Source organism: Mizuhopecten yessoensis, unplaced genomic scaffold (genome assembly GCF_002113885.1).
Source record: "Mizuhopecten yessoensis strain PY_sf001 unplaced genomic scaffold, ASM211388v2 scaffold357, whole genome shotgun sequence".
Lineage (NCBI taxonomy): Eukaryota > Metazoa > Mollusca > Bivalvia > Pectinida > Pectinidae > Mizuhopecten > Mizuhopecten yessoensis.
In genome coordinates, this window is record NW_018403506.1 from 925,944 (window position 1) to 947,305 (window position 21,362).

Genomic DNA, 21,362 nt, shown 5'->3' on the forward strand with positions numbered 1-21,362 from the left:
CATCTTAAATACCACATTTTTTTTGATGTTGCAACATTTTTTAAATTTTGTAGGTTTGACTGTACATGTTTTCTTACTTAACAGAACTCAATGGGAAAAGGACAAGCTTTATCTCCTGAATAGATCAGATTTTCACTTTCCAGATTTTCAAATCCTACTCAGATATATCATTTTTTACAATTACATGTGCATCATTCTCAATCATTATATGAATTAGTTTCCATCAGTTTACGATAAAAGTTTTATTCTCAATTCAGTTGTCTCATGGACTCATTTTAACTGGATATGCAAGGAAATTTGATTATTTAACAACACTGTTAACGAGACAAAAGTTGTGATAAGCGGCAAGGAACCTTTTAAGGGTTTGATCTCTTATGTACATGTATGGTATCCATGACTGCAAAGTAGCATACCAGCAATGGACGATTTGAAAAATTCTAGTGTCTTCCAAAATTTGGTCAAAGTGCATGATTAGATTGGTTAGATATCATATTGACAAAGAAGTTCATTTCAAGAAAAATAAATAAAAATTCACGATTCTGTTTTGATTTAAGGATCCCTGTCCAACTGCAGGCAAAAACACTAGAGAATTTTTCTGTAGTTTTCCTGCATAGAGTGACGTCCCCTTCAGTGGGTGACCAGGTTTCTTCGTTGGTTAGACTGTCAGTATAACGATTGGAGATTCAGGGTTTGAATGTTAACAGGTCTGGCCTGGTCTTTTATAAATGTTCCGCAAGGATGCAATGAAGCTAATTTCATGGCTTAAAAAAAATTCAAAGGAAAAGCTACAATTTTTTGCAGTGGTACTTGGATCCTTAATTAATTTGCTCATCAGATACAGTCTTGAAATGAGAAAATTTATGACCAATGTTGATGCCAGCTCCCCCCATCGTTTGAGCTGTTAAACCAAAATGGCTGCAGCCTTCAGTTTCATTTTGGAACACACATTTTCCCATAATGCATTAGTGTTATTGAAATTGTCCATTATATTTGTTACATGTAGGCTGTTGTCGTTTAATCGGTTAAACCGGTCGGGTCACAGTTGTTCGTTTATTAAATAAGGTCCCACCTAGTAATCTGCTCCTGCTTCCTGGCGAGCCTTGACAAAGCCTTGTAAGGCCTGCATAAACATTTGCAGGTCTGCCAGGATTAATACCCGAAACTGTTACATTTATAAACGGACAAACCATTTGTTCCGCTTAAACCAACAGGCCCGTAGTCTAGTGTAGCAAATCAGGTATTACAAGTATCAAAATATCTAGATTAATTAGCAGACACCCTTCAGGTTCGCGTCTACTGATTACATTATCTATGAAATAACATGTCGGTGATGTCCTATTGTTTAACAACAGGTGTTTGGAGGGATCACAATATTGAAAATATTTGTATATGTATTTATGGTATGTGCAACAGGTATTGGATATTTATGTTGTCTTCTATGTATATTCATTAACATCTCATTTTCTTGTTTGAGAATATTTAAAAATCATATTGGTGGTAATTGTTGGGTATGAAGTTATGATTATTACAATTGGAGAGAACCTGAAAAGTTTAACATAGACAAAAATTGTGATGTGTACTGTACATATTTGCATATTTATATTTCCATCTTTTAAATTACTGCTACCCTGGTAATGTGTTCATATTTTTTCTTGCATTTTTGATGTACTTTTTTGCCGAATTTCATGCATGTCACAAAAGGCTCAAAATTATCATCTATCACCAGTTTGAGTCTACATGGGTTTTCTTAAAAAGATTTATCTCACCTTTTCTCTTTTATCATTTAACAATCTTCCATTTTATCTCAGTCTTACTGTCTCATTCACTTTCAACTCTCTGAAAAGCTGAAGATTTAAAACAAAACAAAAAATAGTGTGTTGGTTACAGGTTTTATCTATATTGCAGACCATGTGATATGTAGTGTTTCTTCTTTCAGCTTAATTTTAAAAAGGAAAATGTATAGCACTAGACTTTGTAAATTTTGCTGCTGATTTTTCTTAATGTACTCTGAAAGTAGATTAATTGAGATATTTTTATTACTTATTCAAGAGTCGGGGATAAGTTCCCTGGATTTCCATTGAAGGGTAGACTTGCCTCATTCTACTTATACTAAATGAAATGTAGCGACAAATAGAACAGTACTTTGAGTAATAAAAATGACTCAGTTATGATGTACTTACCAGGTAAGTTAGTTATACTGCTCCAGTGTTGAAATTATATCCTTTATTAAATAAAAAACAAAGTTTCAAATACATGTACCATCTTGGCAGCTGGGATTTCTGCAAAGAATAATTTGTTGATTTTTATACCTTGTCTATTTCATCAGGAAAGGGGCAAAAATTATTGCCATTGCATCCCATACCATTCTGTTGCTACCCATCGCGATTTGTTGTTATTATTCTATTGGCTTAATTTCTTAACAGATTTTCATATTAGTTCTTATAAAGCTCATGTTTTTGAGAATACCTTGGATGAGTTTGTATTTCAGGGACCCAAGGTCAATGCCAAGGTCACTGTTGCTATTTATAGGTCAGTCACAGGGACAACTTGTGGCATTCATGTCTTACAGACATTTTCTAGAAGGACGAAAAACATCTTGGTCCAAGTGAACATCCCACAAATGGATAGAAAGGTTTACAAAAAGAAATGTTTACTAAGTTTGCAAGTGAATATTCTCAAAATGGAATCAGCTCATCCTTGCAATATGACAGAAATCGAGGTAAAACTTGAACTTCATTTTATAAAGAATAACTGAATTTGTAGATTTAAATATCTAAAATATGTGTTTTAAACAACTTTACAATTTCTTGCCTGTAGCAATGTCCGACCAGTTCTGGAAGATCCGGAGCCCGATTGGCTACTCGTCCATTCTGATGGACAAGGATATATATTCGGAGCTCACGTCACCGCGGGCAAAACATGGCCTCAGGCTGGAGGGCGTGCCAATCCAGGTAAGACCAATTATATTTTTACTTTGCCAGCAGTGCAATAATTTACTTTCAGTTTTCGGAGGATTGTTTAAAGTTATTGTTAAGCTTTTAGATTTTGTTTGTTTGTGTTTATGAATACTGTAGTGTTTTGATATTTATATTTTACATTATTTGATAAGTAATGGTAAAATTTCAAGCAAAAAGGAAAAAAACCTTGTATATTTATCCAATAATAAGCCCATGCCTGGTAATAAGCCCATCCATATATAATAGAGTTCAAAATAAATATCAATGAATGCTATTTCATTGTTCTGTTATAAGCCCCGCCCTCCCCTTCCCCCACCCCTTACCCCAACTTTACTTTTAGTCAGTGTAAATTTACTTAGGATATATATGGTACTCACATATTCTGCATATTGATTGATACCCAAGTTAAATAGCAATGTGCAGTATCTGGAAAATCAATCTTTCAAGCAAGACATATGTTACCTACATGTAAATGAAAAAAGTAATGAATCAGGAATAAAAAACCCAGAAAGTACTATTTCATTTTAGTGAAAATTTATAGTGAAATTTTCCTTCATATGTTGTGAAGCAAGTGGCAAGATTTGTTTCCAATTGAAGTACTTTTGAAATTCCTTTCTCCAACAACAAGGCACTATTTTATCACCTTGTTGGAAACCAAGGAATGGACTTTTCTAAAATGGTATGATTTTAGCAAATAACAGACACAACTTCTCAGCTAACAGTGAGGTCCTTGTTATGTTAGCTATTCAAAGGGAACATAATATTTGCTGAGAAGACTTTAGAATCATATTTTTGTTTTTCTATAAGGACAAGAATGTGGGTGTCCTTTGACTCTGATGGAAAGTAATTGCATGTAAAACGATGTTAAATTCACTTTTCACAATTTTGTGAAAAATCACATGTAGATGTGACACACAACAATAAAAAACATTAAAAACCGTTGGCTTTTAATCTTAATTGTTTGAATATCCTGACAGGCTTGGTATCTTTTTGTCATTAGGGAAAATCAAGATTTTTTTTATAGTGCTATCTCACCGAAATGTCTTGTCTAGGACATAACACCAGAAGTCCTACAATGAGACCAAGTTCTTTTCATTATTTTCAGATTCAAATGATGTGAAGCATATATTTTTCAAGCATTTACAATATAAGTTTTCTATAATATCGCGATGAAAACAAAAATTTGAAATAAAAATATAACAAACTCTATATTATTTCAGTTTCTAGACGAGATTTTAGCGGAATATGAGGTGGAGTATTTTGGTGCTCGGGTTGTTTGCGGTGTTTTATGTGTTATTGTCTTTGCGTGTATTTTTAAAAAGGACATAAAACAATAAATTCATATTTCGACAAATACGTTTCCTGTTGCTTTTGTGTCCCGAATGTAAACACGAATCCCAAGAACAAGATTTTCGAATATTTTAAATCGCTGAGAATTGCATGATATTCCTTACAACATTTTCATAAAAAAACTTTAGAAATGAATATATTTCTCAAAATTCAAGTTTTAAATGAATGTGTGTGTTTGTTGCATTTTGAATGAAATACATGTATTGAATATGCAGATCTTGTTAATTCATAAAAGCATGCATCAGTCCAACTGGGATTGGCGCCAATCTAAATAAATTGATGCAGTATTGTGAAATTTAGTTAGACATATGTTTATTATATGTCAAATTAGAAATGAAAAAGACCTGAGTGAACAATTGAACTCGGCTTTAATTGGATTTCCTCACCATTGGTTTGCTGATTAAGTTTTAGAGCGATTAATTCTACTACAAACACACCAAACTTGATTATAAGTATCCATATCACTGAGAACTTGGAAAAAAAAAATCTTAAAACTTTCAGAACCTCATTATGAAATAAGACATATGTAATATTAATTATAAAATCAAAATCTTTATTTGCCTATCATAAACAGATTCTTGTCAGAATTTTTGTCTTTTTGGTGTTGGTTTTTAAATATGTATATATTATGTATCATGAAAACCTCAATGTTGTATGAATATTATATTTTTTGTGCCTGTATGCATGTATGTTTCTGTCAACAGGAAAATAACCCATCTATCCCAAATGATATGGAATTTAGATAAAACCTTGTTTTGTGTTGGAAGTTCAATATTATGTTATAAGACAGAAAATAAGTGTGCTGCTCTCCATGTGAAGACATTGGCTAAAATTCATTGTTCTACAAAAATGAATATGCAGAGATTAAATTATATAGAATGAAAAAATGCCACCTATCAGTGGGGGGAGGGTTTTTGGCTTGAACGGCAGTACCTAAAACACAGACCAAGGGTTGAACTTTGCAATATTTTCAGCTTAAAGAGGTATCCCAAATAAAAAAAGAGTTCTACAATGAACATTTTATAACATTTTTTTGCAGCTATTTTTTTTTTTACATGTACGAGTTGATCTTTTAATTAGAATTATTTCTGACTTTTTTTTCTTCTGTTTATTCACTATTTGCAGTTTAGGTTTATAAAACAGGTTTGTAGAGACGAGCATTAACACCAAAGGGTTGAATTACAATAAATTTTGAGGTAATCTCCCTTGAATACTGATGATAATATTATCAAGTTTTAGACCCTCAAATGTCTAATTGATTAAAAATTCAATTTAAAGAAAATTTCATTATTATTTTCTTAAAGAAACCAAATACATTATTTTATTTTAAAAAACCAAACTCTTTTTTCATTTGATAATATTTGAAAATGTTTTTATAATTTCAAATGCAGTATAACCCATCAATATTTACTCATAGTCAATATTTGGGAGAGTTTATCTCAATCATAATATACATGTATATAAACTGTTTAACCAAAAATGTGCATATGTGTTTAAAAAACCCTGGTGACTTTTGTTCCTGTATATATATCTGACGGTACTGTATCCAGGATTAAGCTGTACACTACATTAAAAAGGGGTTTGATGTATTGAACTTCTTTTTCCGTATGTATTTGATGACAACTAATAAATAACTTTGTATTTGTCCAATTTTATATCAAAGACCTGATGATTTGATTAGTAAAGATTGGTAGCTATTCTCAACTTCTTCAAAATGATATATTATTTCGTTCATAAGACTTGAAGTTCTAGTTTCTCTAGAATGAACGGTTGATTTTAATGCTCTTGAGGACATCTTCTGAAATACCATTTTTTATTAGAGGATTATAATTAATATTACAACAACATAATTCTCTCGTAATTTGTTTCGCACATTTTTTTAGAGAAATGATGATTCTATTTTTGGTGACGGGACATAACACTGATGTTTACATGTTGTTTTTTGTGGTTTTAATCAACATTATACCCAGAGTTATTATTCAACAATAAAATTCATGTACCTGACAATGTCGTAATCAACATTATATATGTGCCCTACTGATCATAATGAAATGTTATCGTATCGACAATCGTCAAGATTTAAATAACCATATGTACATTTTTTTAATAACCATATAATCATTGTTGATATACCATGTGCTCAGTGTTGAATTATTCAATAATACTTAATAAATACAAGCAAATGTTTCCTACCACTGTTAGCTTTCAAAATCTATTAGCTTTCAAAATCAAAATAAAAGTCAATTTAAAATGCTGGATTTAATTTTCCACCGAAGTCAACATTTGTAAATAATCATGATTTAGAAAGTCAAATACATTTTAACAAACAACATAATGTACCAGCGATTATTTCATCTTTCAAATTAAAATTAAAACTAATATATGTATAAAACTTGTCTATTAATGTGGAACCAGTGTTAAAATGCATTTCTTTTAAAAAGATACTAATATTGAGAAATGACATTTACGTATTTAGGTGATGCTGTAGCTGTCAGGCAGGGAGCTGCTCTTTTACCTCTGCTATTTTAGTTTAAACTTGCAAAGGAATTTTGCTTTAAAATCTATATATTTGTTCTTTCCTTAATAGCAATCAGTGATACATTGCAGAAAATAAAGACATATTTTTTAAATCTTTCATGCTCTGAGTTTGTATCCAATGCTTTTTGTCTCATCTATTTTATTTAGATTGAAGACAAAACTTGCATAACATAGAGCAAAAACTGATTTTCTCCAAGATCTGCACTTTTAAGATAAATTATTTTATTTAAGAAATAGGTGTTTGTCAAATTTTTATTTATTTAATCTTGATCTTGGATGTTTGATTCTGTTGAAGGTTTTTAAAGATGTTCTAACTGTAAGTCATTATAAATACTTCCCACTGTATATCTGCATGCAACTGTATGGTAGAATTTCTTTGTGGTGAGACGTTTTTCAAATATTTATGGAAATCAAACACACACATTCTCTGTATAACATCGATCAGTATACTTTTTATACACTTTTAAGTAGAGACAAATTATTGCATGTTAATTTGACTATTCTAATCTTCTATAACTTGGCTCCAGTATTTTCTAAAACTTAGAAATCATCATATATTTTTTTGGATACCTAGATAAGTTTAGTTTTGATTTTTTTTTTATAAAAAAAAAGGAAAGAAAATTTAATAAAACAAATTCATTTTTTTTTTTTTTTTTTTTTTAAATTGTTCATGGTTATTTATATACAAAATTGAAATTATTTGGAATGTTAAAAACTCTTTCCAGAAAATGAAGAAATTGGAGCAAGTTTTCACACATAAATTTTAACTCTTTTAAATTTTACGTCAACAACTCTTTTATAGACTTTTGAGGATAACATTGCATGCTTATTTTTGCACCATATCTTTAAATATATTTCTGCACAGGTTCTTGATTATACAGTAAAACTGATTGCCTATTTCTCTAACTGCATGTTTTAGATATAGATATAAGATTATAAACTGCATGTTGTAAAAGATTAACTTTAAAATCACCTTATATGGCCACAATTAATAGTTATCACAAGTGTAACATCTGTTTTACCTTATTAACCCCTAAAGCAATCACACACTAGAAAAATTCCCGTAGTTGATGGTTTTAGCAAGAAAGCAATTCTGGTAAAATAATGCATCTACCCGGGTAGTCTCCATTTGGAACACACACTCTCGTTTAAAAGTCTTCTAGCAGAATCAAAAGTTTTCGCTGACTTTGTAATATAAGCTTTCCTCTCTCGCATAAATATTGTTTATCAGGATACCAGACTAGCTTATCAGAAGGTCCAAACAAGATATCCTGAGTTTATGAAATTAATGTTAAAACTGGAAAATAAATATTCTATTCTTGAGATGGTTTCCTACAACAATATTAATTCACAAACTTTGTACAGATAGATCTCTAAACTTGAAATGATAACAATTGAATATTAGTTTATATTAAAGAAGAACCCAAGTAATCTTTAAGAACATTTATATGCACAAATCACTAACCTTTTTGTTTTTGCCTGTCTGTGGCAATATTAATCTTGACTTTCTTTGCACTTAATACTTCTGTGTTTTCCAAAACTCTTCAATGTAGAAAATTGTCATAGTCTGTAGGCCTACTTGTATTTTTCTTTAATAGTTATTTCCCTTTGAAAAATAATATAAATTGACATAAGATTTTAAATGAAGCAGAAATCATCGGGTTTGTATTAAAAATATTTAATAATATCAACTTATGTAAAGACAGTGTTAGATTGAACAAATAGCATGAATTAAAATAATTTGAGATAACTGAAAAATATATTTCCAACATTTATAAGACCAGATGTGCTTAAATTTGTTTCTTTTTCTGTAAATTCTTTTTTAACTCTTCAAGAACAGTCTTAATATATGTTGAACGTTTTTGAGCATCGTAATTGTTTGAAATTTTATAATTCTTCATCGAAATGAAATGATAGTTTTCATCCAATTGCTTCGTTTTCTGTACAAAAGTTTGAAATACAGATTTTAGTAACATATTAAATGTGTATTGAAGATATACATTTTATAGATAAGAAATAACATCTTGTCAAGTTACAAAGACTTTATTTGTTTACGATTGACATACTTTAGGGTGAAGAAGTTGAGGATATCAACGGAGACGTCCCTAAAGTTGGCATGGTACTGCGTCTAATCACCACAACAGTAAGTCATCAGGGCATTCTGGCTGTGTAGAAACCTTTTAAAGATACATGAACTTGTGATATGGTTCTGAAAAGTCCTGAAATTGTATTATTATAAACAGAAGTATTACAAAAGTTTCTCAATAACTTTTTTTTCTTTGAAACATACTTGAATAAAGAGGAAACATCGGAGAATGTTCGATAACAATAATAATTTGAGTTCCTTCTATACTGCTTTATCACAACCTAGGTCTTAGTTCGTCTCCAAGCGGTTCACAAATTATTATCTGTGGTTATTGGGCCTTTGCAACTAGCCAATATCTTTCTCAACTCCCTGGGGAGCATACAGCCGGTGCTGCTATATATATATTTAGGCGCTCACAGCTAGCATTCAACAATTCCAGCACTGCCCAACAAGCAGAGTAAAGTATCTTGTTCAAAGATACCAACACAGTGCCTTGGCGTGACTCGAACCCACAACCCTTCAGTCAGGGGCCGGCGTCCTACCACTAGACTCCCGTGCCACCATTAACTGAAGTCTAGGTTGTATAGAGAAACTCATTTTTTCTCACTGGCAGATGCAAATATTTATATATATATATATACATGTATTGTATCCAATGAAAAACTTACTACATTTGTAAAATTTGAATGCTGTAGAGGTACTGGTCAGAAGATTCAAGCAAGATGTGTTCTATATAAAATACTTCTGTAGAAATGATAATTATATTTTCTAACTCAGTTACTCTTTGTTCCTCAGTGGAAGGGGACAGGGAATTAGATTGACCTGGGTTGTAGTAGGTGTCTGAGGGCGAACGCATATAAAAAGGGGGGAGTAGTGCGGCAGGTTTAAATTTGTACATAGGATCACGGTCACCTTCTAGGACTGGTAAGCTGGGGGTCTCTGGTTTGATCCCGGAGGAAGCAAACTTCTCTCTTTCCAGTTACAAACACATCTGTGTGAAAATACAAAACCTTTATTAAACCTGCTACAGAACCCAAGATAGCAATAAACAGTTAAAACAGTGAAGGGACAAAAATATAACTTATAGAGATAAAGATTTGATGGAGATATCTTAAGCACTCTAATCACAAAGACTGTCTGTACTTACCATATATTCCAGGACCCTGACACCATGGTGTCCACAAGCGACATAGATGCCCTTCCTTCCCTGGATATGTTCCCTGATCAGTCTACGTACTTTCGCACGACCCCAGACATACTGAAGGTCGAGGGGGAGGAGGGCAGCGTCCACACGGAAGGTACAGCCCTCACTAAGGAGCAGGAGGGAGTTGGGGAGGATACAGACGAGGAGGATAATGACACGGTTACTGGGCGCCTCATACCCACACCCCCAGGGGGAGGGTACTACATGAGGAAGCAGAAGAAAAGACCACTCTCTGTAAGTGTTTATTAGTATTTATATTTTCTTCTAACACTTCTTTGGCAAATTTCGTCACCTTTTAGGCCTAAACGTATTGTTTAATTTCAGACACTTGATTTTCACTAGTACATAAATGTTGCAGCTTTTGCACACTGTCCCTTACTTATTTCATGACTTTCATGCTTCACTCCTGCCTTAGTTCAGTTCCTGCCTTCATAGCTCTTTGATACCTAGTTCCACTCATGCCTTCCCCTTTCTACTCTTGCTTTCAAGTTTCCAACCAGTCCTTCTCCAGTTTTACCAGCTCAACACTCCAATTTTCACAGTTCCAATCCTGCATACCTACGCTCCACCCCTGGATACCTAGCTTGGTCCCTCGCTACTTTAAGCTCCACTGCTGCCTACCATGCTCCACACCCGCCTACTTAGCTCCACGCCTGACAAATTACCTAGCTCCTCTCCTGCCTACTTAGCTCCACCCCTGACAAATTACCTAGCTCCTCTCCTGCCTACTTAGATCCACCCCTGACAACTTACCTACATGTAGCTCCACTGTTATCTACCAAGCTCCACCCCAGCTTACTTAGCTCCACCCCTGACAATTTACCAAACTCAACTCCTGCCTACCAAGCTCCACCCCTGCTTAACTTAGCTTCACACCCACCTACTAAGCTCCACCCATCTACCAATTGCAAGCTCCACTCATGTCTACCAAGCTCCAAACCCCCCTACTTAGCTCCACCCCTGACAACTTACCAAGCTCAACCCTTGTCTACCAAGCTCCACGCCTGTCTACTTAGCTCCACCCCTGACAACTTACCAAACTGCACTCCTGCCTACCAAGCTCCACCCCTGCCTATCAAACTCCACACCTGCCTACTTAGCTCCACCCCTGACAACTTACCAAGCTCCACACCCTGTCTACCAAGCTCCATGCCCGCCTACTTAGCTCCACCCCTTACAACTTATCAAGCTCCACCCTTGTCTACCAAGCTCCACCCTTGTCTACCAAACTCCACGCCTGCCTACTTAGCTCAACCCCTAACAACTTACCAAACTGCACTCCTGCCTACCAAGCTCCACACCTGCCTACTTAGCTCCACCCCTTACAACTTATCAAGCTCCACCCCTGTCTACCAAGCTCCACGCCTGCCTACTTAGCTCCACCCCTTACAACTTATCAAGCTCCACCCTTGTCTACCAAGCTCCACGCCCGCCTACTTAGCTCCACCCCTGACAACTTACCAAACTCCACTCCTGCCTACCAAGCTTCACCCATGCATACCAAGCTCCACCCCACCTCCTTAGCTCCACCCCTGACAACTTATCTAGCTCCACCCCTGCCTTCCCATCACTTTTTTTTTCTTTATCACATTAACTCTGACTCCTTATACGATTCACATTTTCAATTCTGTCTGATTAATGTAACGTACCTGTTTACTTTTTCCTTTTATTTTTTCTGCCTTGAAATGAATAATATCTATACATTTAATTAAAGACCATGTTTAGGGGTCTGTTACAAGTTTCCACTTTAGACATTATGCCAGACCACTAACCTGTGTCTTTCTAGCTGCATTAAAAATTTCATAGTGCATTCCATGTCTTCCTAGTTCCATATGTACATGCACCTACCTGAGTTTATAGCTCCATACTGCCCTTCAACACACAGCTCTTCACTTCTAGTTTTAATCTTATGGTAACGTGCGGGTTGACACCCATCTAGCCTGACTGACCACACTTGACAGTTATTCCACATTGCTAGAAAAGCTAGCTTGCCAGTATTTCCCCCTCATGTTCCTTAGCTGTTACACTATTCCTCCCTCCGAGAAGTCTCCTCCTGAGACTTGGCCTTGGGAATCCTGTTGGTCCTTCCCGAGTTCCAATAAACCTTCCCTAACCACTTCGAACTGGCCTTACGTGGTACTCCAGGGTCACAATGCTGACACCAAATGTAACACCCACTGCCCACACCCCGCGTTACTGAACTAGTAAGCACTTTCCAGGTTTATACCGCATCACTGGAATAACTAGCTTGCCATTAAGGCAGTATTTACCCACCGTATACCTCGGCTGTTACACTACCATCTTACTCACTACCATCTTACTCCAGCATTCTTGTTTAATCTAAGTGTGAAATTAAGTTTTTCCACCGTAAATGTTTTTGGTGGAAGACTGGAAGATTAAATGACCTGGCCATGGTCGGGTTACTAAGACTCTATTTAAGAGATGGCCTTAATTTATTGTACCATTAATTAAGAATAAGCATCAAATATTGTGGAGGGCTGAATAAATTATCTGACCCTGAGAAATGTTGTGACACTTGAATGATTCATCAGTATTAGGGACAAGTATTACTAGCTATCTTAATGTTGCAATATATAGGGAATAACCTTGATGAAGGCAGAATAACAAAACTTGTTTGTTTCCAGTTACCCTTCCAAACTTAACTTTTGGTGCCGACCTTAAACTTTTTTTGGCAATTTCCAAGGAAGCTAGTTTAACTCATTCACCCATGAAAACACATTTGAAATCTTCCAATTCAAAGGTTGGAATAGTTCATTACAAAATTTCAGGGGTGAATGAGGTATTTAGTCAAGTTTACTCCTAAAATAAAATGTATTACCGACCTACCTACCCTAATGTTTTCAGACATGTAATGGGAAACATGTTTTTTTGTTTGGCCTAAGTATATTTTAAGGCACTCGTTATATGTATAGTGTCTAACTCTATATATGTACACAGCCAACAGTGTTTTTCCAAGTCCATACTGATGGTGCAGGGGAGGTAAGTCAGAACTGCAAAAATGCATGGAAAGTGTTTTGTTTGAGGGATACAATCTAACATATGAAATAGTTTGATTTTGTTTTTGTTTTTCCTTTTTTAAGCTAAATGTAACACCTACTTATCCTTTTAATACAATAAACGGTTATTCGCAAAATGCATGTACATATGAGAATATAAATATACATATACTGAAAAGCTATATCATTTGTAACTTCAGCTATTGAGGACATTTATAAAATTTTGATGATATATTCTATATGCATGTATGTATTTGAGTTTGATTTTTAACAATTTAACTTTGTCAAAATGTCAAGTTTGATGGTATCTTATGTAAATTGTAATTAAATAATTTGTATGTTCAATTAATGCCGCAAAATGTTTGGAAACACTAATAAAAAATGTGGACCAACTCCTAGCTGGTTTATACAATGAGTCAAGAGTTAGGAAACATAAAGTGGTTGTGGGAGTGAGGAAACCTATGGTGGTTGTGGGAGTGAGGAAATCTATAGCGGTTGTGGTAGTGAGGAAATCTATAGTGGTTGTGGGAGTGAGGAAATCTATAGGGGTTGTGGGAGTGAGGAAACCTATAGTGGTTGTGGGAGTGAGTTAACATATAGTGGTTGTGGGAGTGAGAAAGCCTATGGTGGTTTCTAGGAGTGAGGAAACATATGGTGGTTGTGGGATTGAGGAAATCTATAGGGGTTGTGGGAATGAGGAAATCTATAGCGGTTGTGGTAGTGAGGAAATCTATAGTGGTTGTGGGAGTGAGGAAATCTATAGGGGTTGTGGGAGTGAGGAAACCTATAGTGGTTGTGGGAGTGAGTTAACATATAGTGGTTGTGGGAGTGAGAAAGCCTATGGTGGTTTCTAGGAGTGAGGAAACATATGGTGGTTGTGGGATTGAGGAAATCTATAGTAGTTGTGGTAGTGAGGAAATCTATAGTGGTTGTTTGAGTGAGGAAACCCATAGTGGTTGTTTGAGTGAGGAAACCTATAGTGGATGTTGGAGTGAGGAAACCCATAGTGGTTGTTTGAGTGAGGAAAACTATAGTGGATGTTGGAGTGAGGAAACCTATAGTGGTTATAGGAGTGAGGAAGCATATAGTGCTTGTGGGAGTGAGAAAACCTATAGTGGTTGTGGGAGTGAGTTAACATATAGTGGTTGTGGGAGCGAGGAAACCTATAGTAGTTTTGGGAGTGAGGAAACCTATAGTGGTTGTGGTAGTGAGGAAATCTATAGGGGTTGTGGGAGTGAGAACCTATAGTGGTTGTGGGAGTGAGGAAACCTATGGTGGTTGGAGTGAGGAAATCTATGGTGGTTGTGGGAGTAAGGAAATCTATGGTGGTTGTAGGAGTGAGGAAAGCTATAGTGGTTGTGGGAGTGAGGAAAGCTATAGTGGTTGTGGTAGTGAGGAAACCTATAGTGGTTGTGGGAGTGAGGAAAGCTATAGTGGTTGTGGTAGTGAGGAAACCTATAGTGGTTGTGGGAGTGAGGAAAGCTATAGTGGTTGTGGTAGTGAGGAAACCTATAGTGGTTGTAGGAGTGAGGAAACCTATGGTGGTTGTGGGAGTGAGAAAACCTATAGTGGTTGTGGGAGTGAAGAAATCTATAGGGGTTGTGGGAGTGAGGAAATCTATAGTGGTTGTGGGAGTGAGGAAACCTATGGTGGTTGTTGGAGAAATACATAGTGGTAGTTGGGGCATCTTGTCAACATTTTTCATTTTTACAAGAAGAATTTGCCCAAGGTCTTTTTTATTAGTTTTTATAGCTGAGAGAAAGGACTAGGGATGTTAAGAATCATTTCTGGTCTCATCATGGATTTGAAATTTATAGTCATTATATTATCAATCTAGGATAAATCAAGAATGCAAAATGTTACATTTCTAATTCATTTGACAACTAACTTGTATAGGATATATGGCATAATAAAGAGAGGTATAATTCTGCATAAAAAAACGTGTGAATATTGTCTACTGTGCGCTATTTACGTTGAAAATTGGCCATTTCTAAGCAAATTAACATTGATTATTATTTTAAACCCTCCGCATGCACCGACCAAATTAATATTAGGCATGCTTAAACATTGTCACACCAATGTTCATTCATAGAAAGAAATTTTTGGTTGTCACATGTGCAGAGGCTTTCTTTTTTTCATGTTAACTGTCCAAAAACGCTATATTTTGTCTATTTCTGCATAGCAATGCAACTTTGTTGCTTTGGTGGGGCATCTACGCATGCACTATCAAAAACAAATGTACCAGGGAGAATAGCCCCAGATAACCAATATGACGTTTATTAAAGAAATTGGTAAATGAATTCAAGTCAAAATTTTTGCTTTCTTATTGCAAAAATGACCCATGACGCCCCAAGTCCTTTCTTGTTTTTTCTTTTTCTTAATTTGAAGTTAATTCAGTAGAAAAAAAGATTGTATAAAAAATATTTTGATAACGTCAATACATATCATGCATTGTATTGTATCCTATCTTTTTAATCCAGTTTTATGATAATGACTAGGTTGTTTTAATGTATAAAAAAAACTGACCAGAAAAAAATACTTTTAATTTCATTAACTTCATTAAGATTTTTTGTTTGGAGCTAGAGGTAAAAAAAAATTAAATACAAAAAAAATAACAAAAAAAAATAGTATGTAATGTTTTTCAGAGATCATCAATTATTTTCTGATATTACTTAATTAGTCATCAACATTTACATGTATCATTTGATGAGAAATTAATTGATTATATACATCATTTTAAAATCAAATTTTGCTCGAAATAGTATTTTGACTAATTGTATAAAATTCAATGTATGAATTATGCTAGGACATTTTTGAGAAATTCTGTTTTTAATTGATTAGAAATGGGCTATAATATCCAGTTTAAATGCTTGCCTATACTCGGACCACTTATCTGGAATGAACTATAGCGTCTTGAGACATTTAAAGGGAACTTAGGGGTAGCGTGAAATCTAGCTGTGGATCACCTGTTGATTCGTGCAACAGCTTGTTTGGGGTAACCAGGCGGCCATAAGTAAACAACCTCTACAGGTAGTCGGAATGGGGCAGCCAAGGGAAGCGCTAATTAACTTACCTGTATGACCAGGTAAAGCAGGAAAGAATCGCCACTGGGGATTATTTACTATTGATTTCTATCTGAATAACACAATTACACCCACAGTTTAGATTAATAAGTGGTAGAAAATCCTGATAGAAAGACCACAGGCTAAGTTATTTATTAGTGTGGATTATGGAAAATTTGGCATTTAATATAACAGTTTGTGGAATTCACCCCCCGAGGAGCCTCGGTTTATAACCAAAATAGGATCTTTTCATCCGGATGTATATATACCTACAACATTCTATGTAATATGTCTTACGGACTATTTGTAGAATACTGATCTTTGGCAGCGATATTTTGTCAGCCATATTCCAGCAAAATGATTTTGAGGATTATTACAGTTTAGACAAAGTTTTCCCAGGAGTTCTTATATTGTGGTTATCGTGTACTTGTGGATAAATTATTTTAATTAACTTTTGGTGCAGTGTCTTATCAATTCAACCATAAATTAAGAGGATCTTTAATTAAACTAGCGATAACATTTCCAAGATGGCCACTATGTATTATCGTCCGTATACGGCTGAGGTAAGTTTTATTAAAAGTTTGTTATGAATAAGAAAAGTGACACTTTTAAGTCATTTGAAAGTCTGTAGTGCATGGTTTAGTGTTATTGACATCATATGATATTAACATGATTTTGTGTTCCTAATCAAGAAAATGAAATATGATTGATTGTTAATTGATTCATTAATTGTAATTCTCTAACAATTAATGAAATCAGAATTAAAATTGAGCATGAATGATTTTTTTAAAGATAATAATAAGAATATAATCAATATTTATCACAAAACATTGTTTCTTTATTTTCAGTTGCCTTTTGCAAAACCTTATAATTGATTTTATACTGTTAATATCAACAAAATTGTCATGAAAGATTGCTTATGTCAAATTAAAATACAATTTTAATACCCTGTATTAACCTGAAATGTTTCAATTAAAAAAAGAACTCAAAAATCAATAAAATCTTCAATTTCACATTAGATTTCAGAACTGTATAATATTGATTTTGTGGGGTTTTTTGGTGACAAAGTGAAATGATGACACTGATTTAAATTTATGGAATTGTAATATTTTAATTACATGGTATTTGTTATAGATCATAAGTTGATATACCCCAAAACAGTAATAGAGGGTCTGGAAGTGTTTGCCTATTTCTGTCGTTTAGTCTGTCCATCCTTCTGTACATCGGGGTTAGCTTTTGTGTTTAGCTTCATTACCCTCATGATATACCAGAGATCCAAAAGTGATCTCACTTCATACGTGGACTCATTTTGAGAAGTACTACATTACTACCAATATATCAAATGTAGGTCATTGTGACCTATTTTTCTGCTTCATTGACTTTGGATAAACTGAATTTCAGCTCCATTTCTTTCCTTAATATTNGGGGGGGGGGGCATATGTATGTCAAACATTTTGTATACTTAAGTTTGCTGTTCTGCTTATGAAAATATAGATATTGTCAATAACAATCAACCTAAACACATTCAATTCCAACTGTTCAGGATAACCTTTATTCGACTGTCTAAAGCGGGATAAGATTATTGTAAACTTGATTAGATTCAGTTTGATAAACGCTATCTAGTATATATTAGGGTATGAATACTCTTCTTTAAATACAGAAATTCTTTATAAAGGAAGATATTGCATGCCAAGTTTCAATATTTTAGAGGGAGACTCCCAATTTTCCACCCCTTATTTTTCGACTTTCAAAATCAGCGGAAATTCCACATTCTTCCTTTATAATCTAAATGGATTGATGATGGTATGATCTTATTGAAACATTTTAATTTTCGGGAGTTTTTCACAGTTGTATTGTCAAATAGTGGTCTTTTTAGGTAAAAATGAGAGGTGCCACTGTTCAAATGTAGAAGGAAGTTGTGTGTAGTTATGGGTGAATTGCTAGTGACCAGGTAGCTCAAGTGGTGGAGTATAGGTCAAATCATATTTAAATGTTTGTTTACATTGACGTTAGCGAAAAGAAAACAGGTAGCCTATTTGTGACAGACATTTTTAAAATAGGATTAAGTATTACCATAAGCTGGGTGATCTAGTGGGGAATTAGAGATTAGGGATCACAGACTTTTAAATGTGGACAACATGTACAGTATTAAAAAGATACCAGGACATTTAAAATTACTGTTCTAGAAATGTAAGTACTGTTCTAATATTTCACCTTGATTTATTTATTTAGGGGTGATACATGATAGGCAAATGTTAAACACAGAATTTTACATGGAACCAGGTGCACCAGAATACAATTGTTTATGGAGGGGGGAGGGGGGGTGGGGGGGTCCAATGCACACATACTGGAGTTTTGTCTGCAGATAAAATGCAGAATGTGCAGTAATACACTGATGTAGGAGAATTCCAAATCAAAAATTATAATATGATGAATTGTGATAATCAATAATAGTCTAATCATTAATGTTAACAGTGGGTCATATTTTGCATTAGAAATGAATCGTTAATTATTGTCTTTGTACAATTTTTTTAATTCACAATAAAACATTCATTTAGACGATACTTTTCATATAAATGAAATAAAGAAATTGAAACTATTACCACAAGTTCAGTATACTGTTATACAAGTTATAATATATATAACAGTAAAGACACACAGGAAATATGTATTGAATAAAATTCTCTTGATCACGGTAAAAGTAATTGATTAAGACAATAATTTTTTGTCAGAGAATAAACTCATTATTTCAGTGGCATGACACGTGAAGTTATTTGGTACAATATTCAATTCGTAGAAGATAGTCTGGTACGAACCTGGTATAAATAACACTGCCGCTCATGATCATTGCATGCAACAGTCACTGTCAGCTCATAAACACGTCTCTGAATTATTCATATTGTCGGAAACCATTTTCCTGCGGGGCCAATAAAATTGTGAGAAAGATGAACAGGTACTTTAGTTCTACGTACCTTTTCACTTCTTTGATAAATACACGCACAGGAAATTTCACCATTCTACTGATGAAATTTGTGCTAGCGAAATTGATTATTTTCTGCGTTGTATCATTATGTAACTGACAATTTTTTGTTATGCATTACAAAGTGTCCATTATAAATAAACTGTTAACATACTGGGTTACAAGACCAAATACATATAAACACAGTACATATTGTCTTTGGGAACAATCAGTATCTTCAAATATTTTGAGAGAAGACTTTTATAACCTAGCTCAATGGGAAATGGCTCTGGGGTGCGGAAAATCAATGTTCGGGAGATGGAAGAGGTACTTTAAAAAAAAAGAAATGTTTTTTTGTTTTCTTCCAAGGGATATATATATGTACATGCAGCTTGAATGTACAAATATACAATTTAAACTCAAATGTTTTCAGTTTATATGTGATTTTTAAATACATAGTCTTTAGATTATTTTTAAACATTGAATATAATTGCTAGTATCTTAATTACTTTTCAGAGGAAAAAAAATCAGACTTGAAAAGATTTACTATATTTGAGCAGTTTATGTGTTTATTTTATTTGGAATATGTTGTCTTTGTTTCTACAGCCGATTAAAGATGGTGAAATGCCACCCCACGGTGCTGTGGACTCGGTACTACCAGATTACCAGTATGTGTTTGTAGACCCCCAGGGGAAACAGCATGCACCCCGGGGACGACAACCCAGCCCCACGGGGCGTATCCAGCGCCAACCTCCAAAAGCTGCACCCCAACAACCAAATGTGCCTGCTGCATATGCAAAATATGCTGCACCAGCAGTTAGGTAAATATAATACATAAGTAATAGTCTACAAAATATAATATCATAGTACATGTATTACTTGAACAATATGTTACCATCTTGTAATGTTGATCGTAATTTTCTGCCATGCTTTATCATAGTTCTCTCCTAAATCAATATTGGAATTGTAGATACATAGGTAGTTGTTCTGTAAATTCCCATTTTTCAGAGAAATTATTTTGTAAATAAACCATGGTCAATATCAAAGTGCTTTCTTACCTAAAAAGAAATTCACTTCATACACTATAGTAACGTTACATTAGGGAATTTGGTCTATATAACTTAGTTGTGGGAACTGTAGTTCATATTTTGATAGACTTTTATACAATTTTTGGGGGTAGTTTAAGTCTTCTGTGCTAGATCCTACAGTATATGCAGCCTATTAAAAACTTACGATTCAGCACTATTGGATGAGGTCACAAATCAAATCTTATATGTATCCACTTGTACAATCTTGTATGTAATATATATCTCGTCTTTGAGACATGTGGTTTCGAGATTTAACCCTTCCTAATGTTGTAATATTGTTATGTAATTAACATTGAGGTATCTTTGGCATCTGTAATTATTAACAATCCTTTTTTCGTGATAACATCCTGCCCTCTACCCCTTCTCACCCTATCCCTATAAAAATCGTCCAACTTGATATTGAACAATTCAGATACATAATTTCCTAAAATCGCTTTCTTGAAAGAAGTAATATAATATTCTACTGTCAAATGAATGATTTAATAGGCTATATTTCTTCGAAGAATGTAATTTTGTTGATGAAAAATATCAATATCAGAATCCCTTTTCTGTAGAAAGATCAGATCAGATTTGATTTCAATAGTGCTTTCAATAGTATTTTTTTTTTATGAGGGTACGTACCACAGTAAATTGACGGTTTTGTAAATTAAACCACTCATATTTTGGATCATATTTCCTTAGAATAGGAAGTCGGCTATGCCATTATGTTTAAAAGCGAATTTTGTAAGCTGATACATGTATTTATAATTTAAGTTACAAATGATAATTTCTTTAGAAAAATCTTGCTCCTAATAAAAACCTTATTCTTACATGATAGATTTTAATATTTCATGATTATGACGGGATGACTTGAAGTGAAAAATAAATCTTCAGATTTCAAAATCTGAGCCTTGCTTATCAGAAATCATAATTACCCTCCTCCTTACTGCCCCCGCCCCNNNAATGAGATGATATCATTGACGTTCTAAATGAAATCTGATTCCAGTTTAGGACCCCATTATAGAGACAGACTTAGAATTCTGCCTGAGGACAGGTTTGCTATATTAAAATCTTCCAGCACAGCTGCACTTACGAACCCTCTGTGGTGGTGGAACCTATCTC

General features: G+C 34.2%; 1 protein-coding gene across 3 annotated transcripts in view; it reads left to right on the plus strand.

The window, feature by feature from the left end:
- LOC110446701 (coiled-coil domain-containing protein 33-like) overlaps positions 1-21,362 on the plus strand; it is a 60,585-nt gene that overhangs the window by 23,979 nt on the left and 15,244 nt on the right. The window contains exons 13-21 of one of the 3 annotated variants that reach the window (XM_021491991.1): positions 2,818-2,951; positions 4,178-4,207; positions 5,433-5,450; positions 7,141-7,161; positions 8,917-8,988; positions 10,091-10,369; positions 13,094-13,135; positions 19,780-19,994; positions 21,247-21,294. In XM_021491991.1, coding sequence (XP_021347666.1) covers positions 2,818-2,951; positions 4,178-4,207; positions 5,433-5,450; positions 7,141-7,161; positions 8,917-8,988; positions 10,091-10,369; positions 13,094-13,135; positions 19,780-19,994; positions 21,247-21,294 — 859 coding nt within the window. The remainder of the gene's footprint in view (positions 1-2,817; positions 2,952-4,177; positions 4,208-5,432; positions 5,451-7,140; positions 7,162-8,916; positions 8,989-10,090; positions 10,370-13,093; positions 13,136-19,779; positions 19,995-21,246; positions 21,295-21,362) is intronic. The other 2 variants (XM_021492000.1, XM_021492001.1) reach the window with 2 other exon arrangements.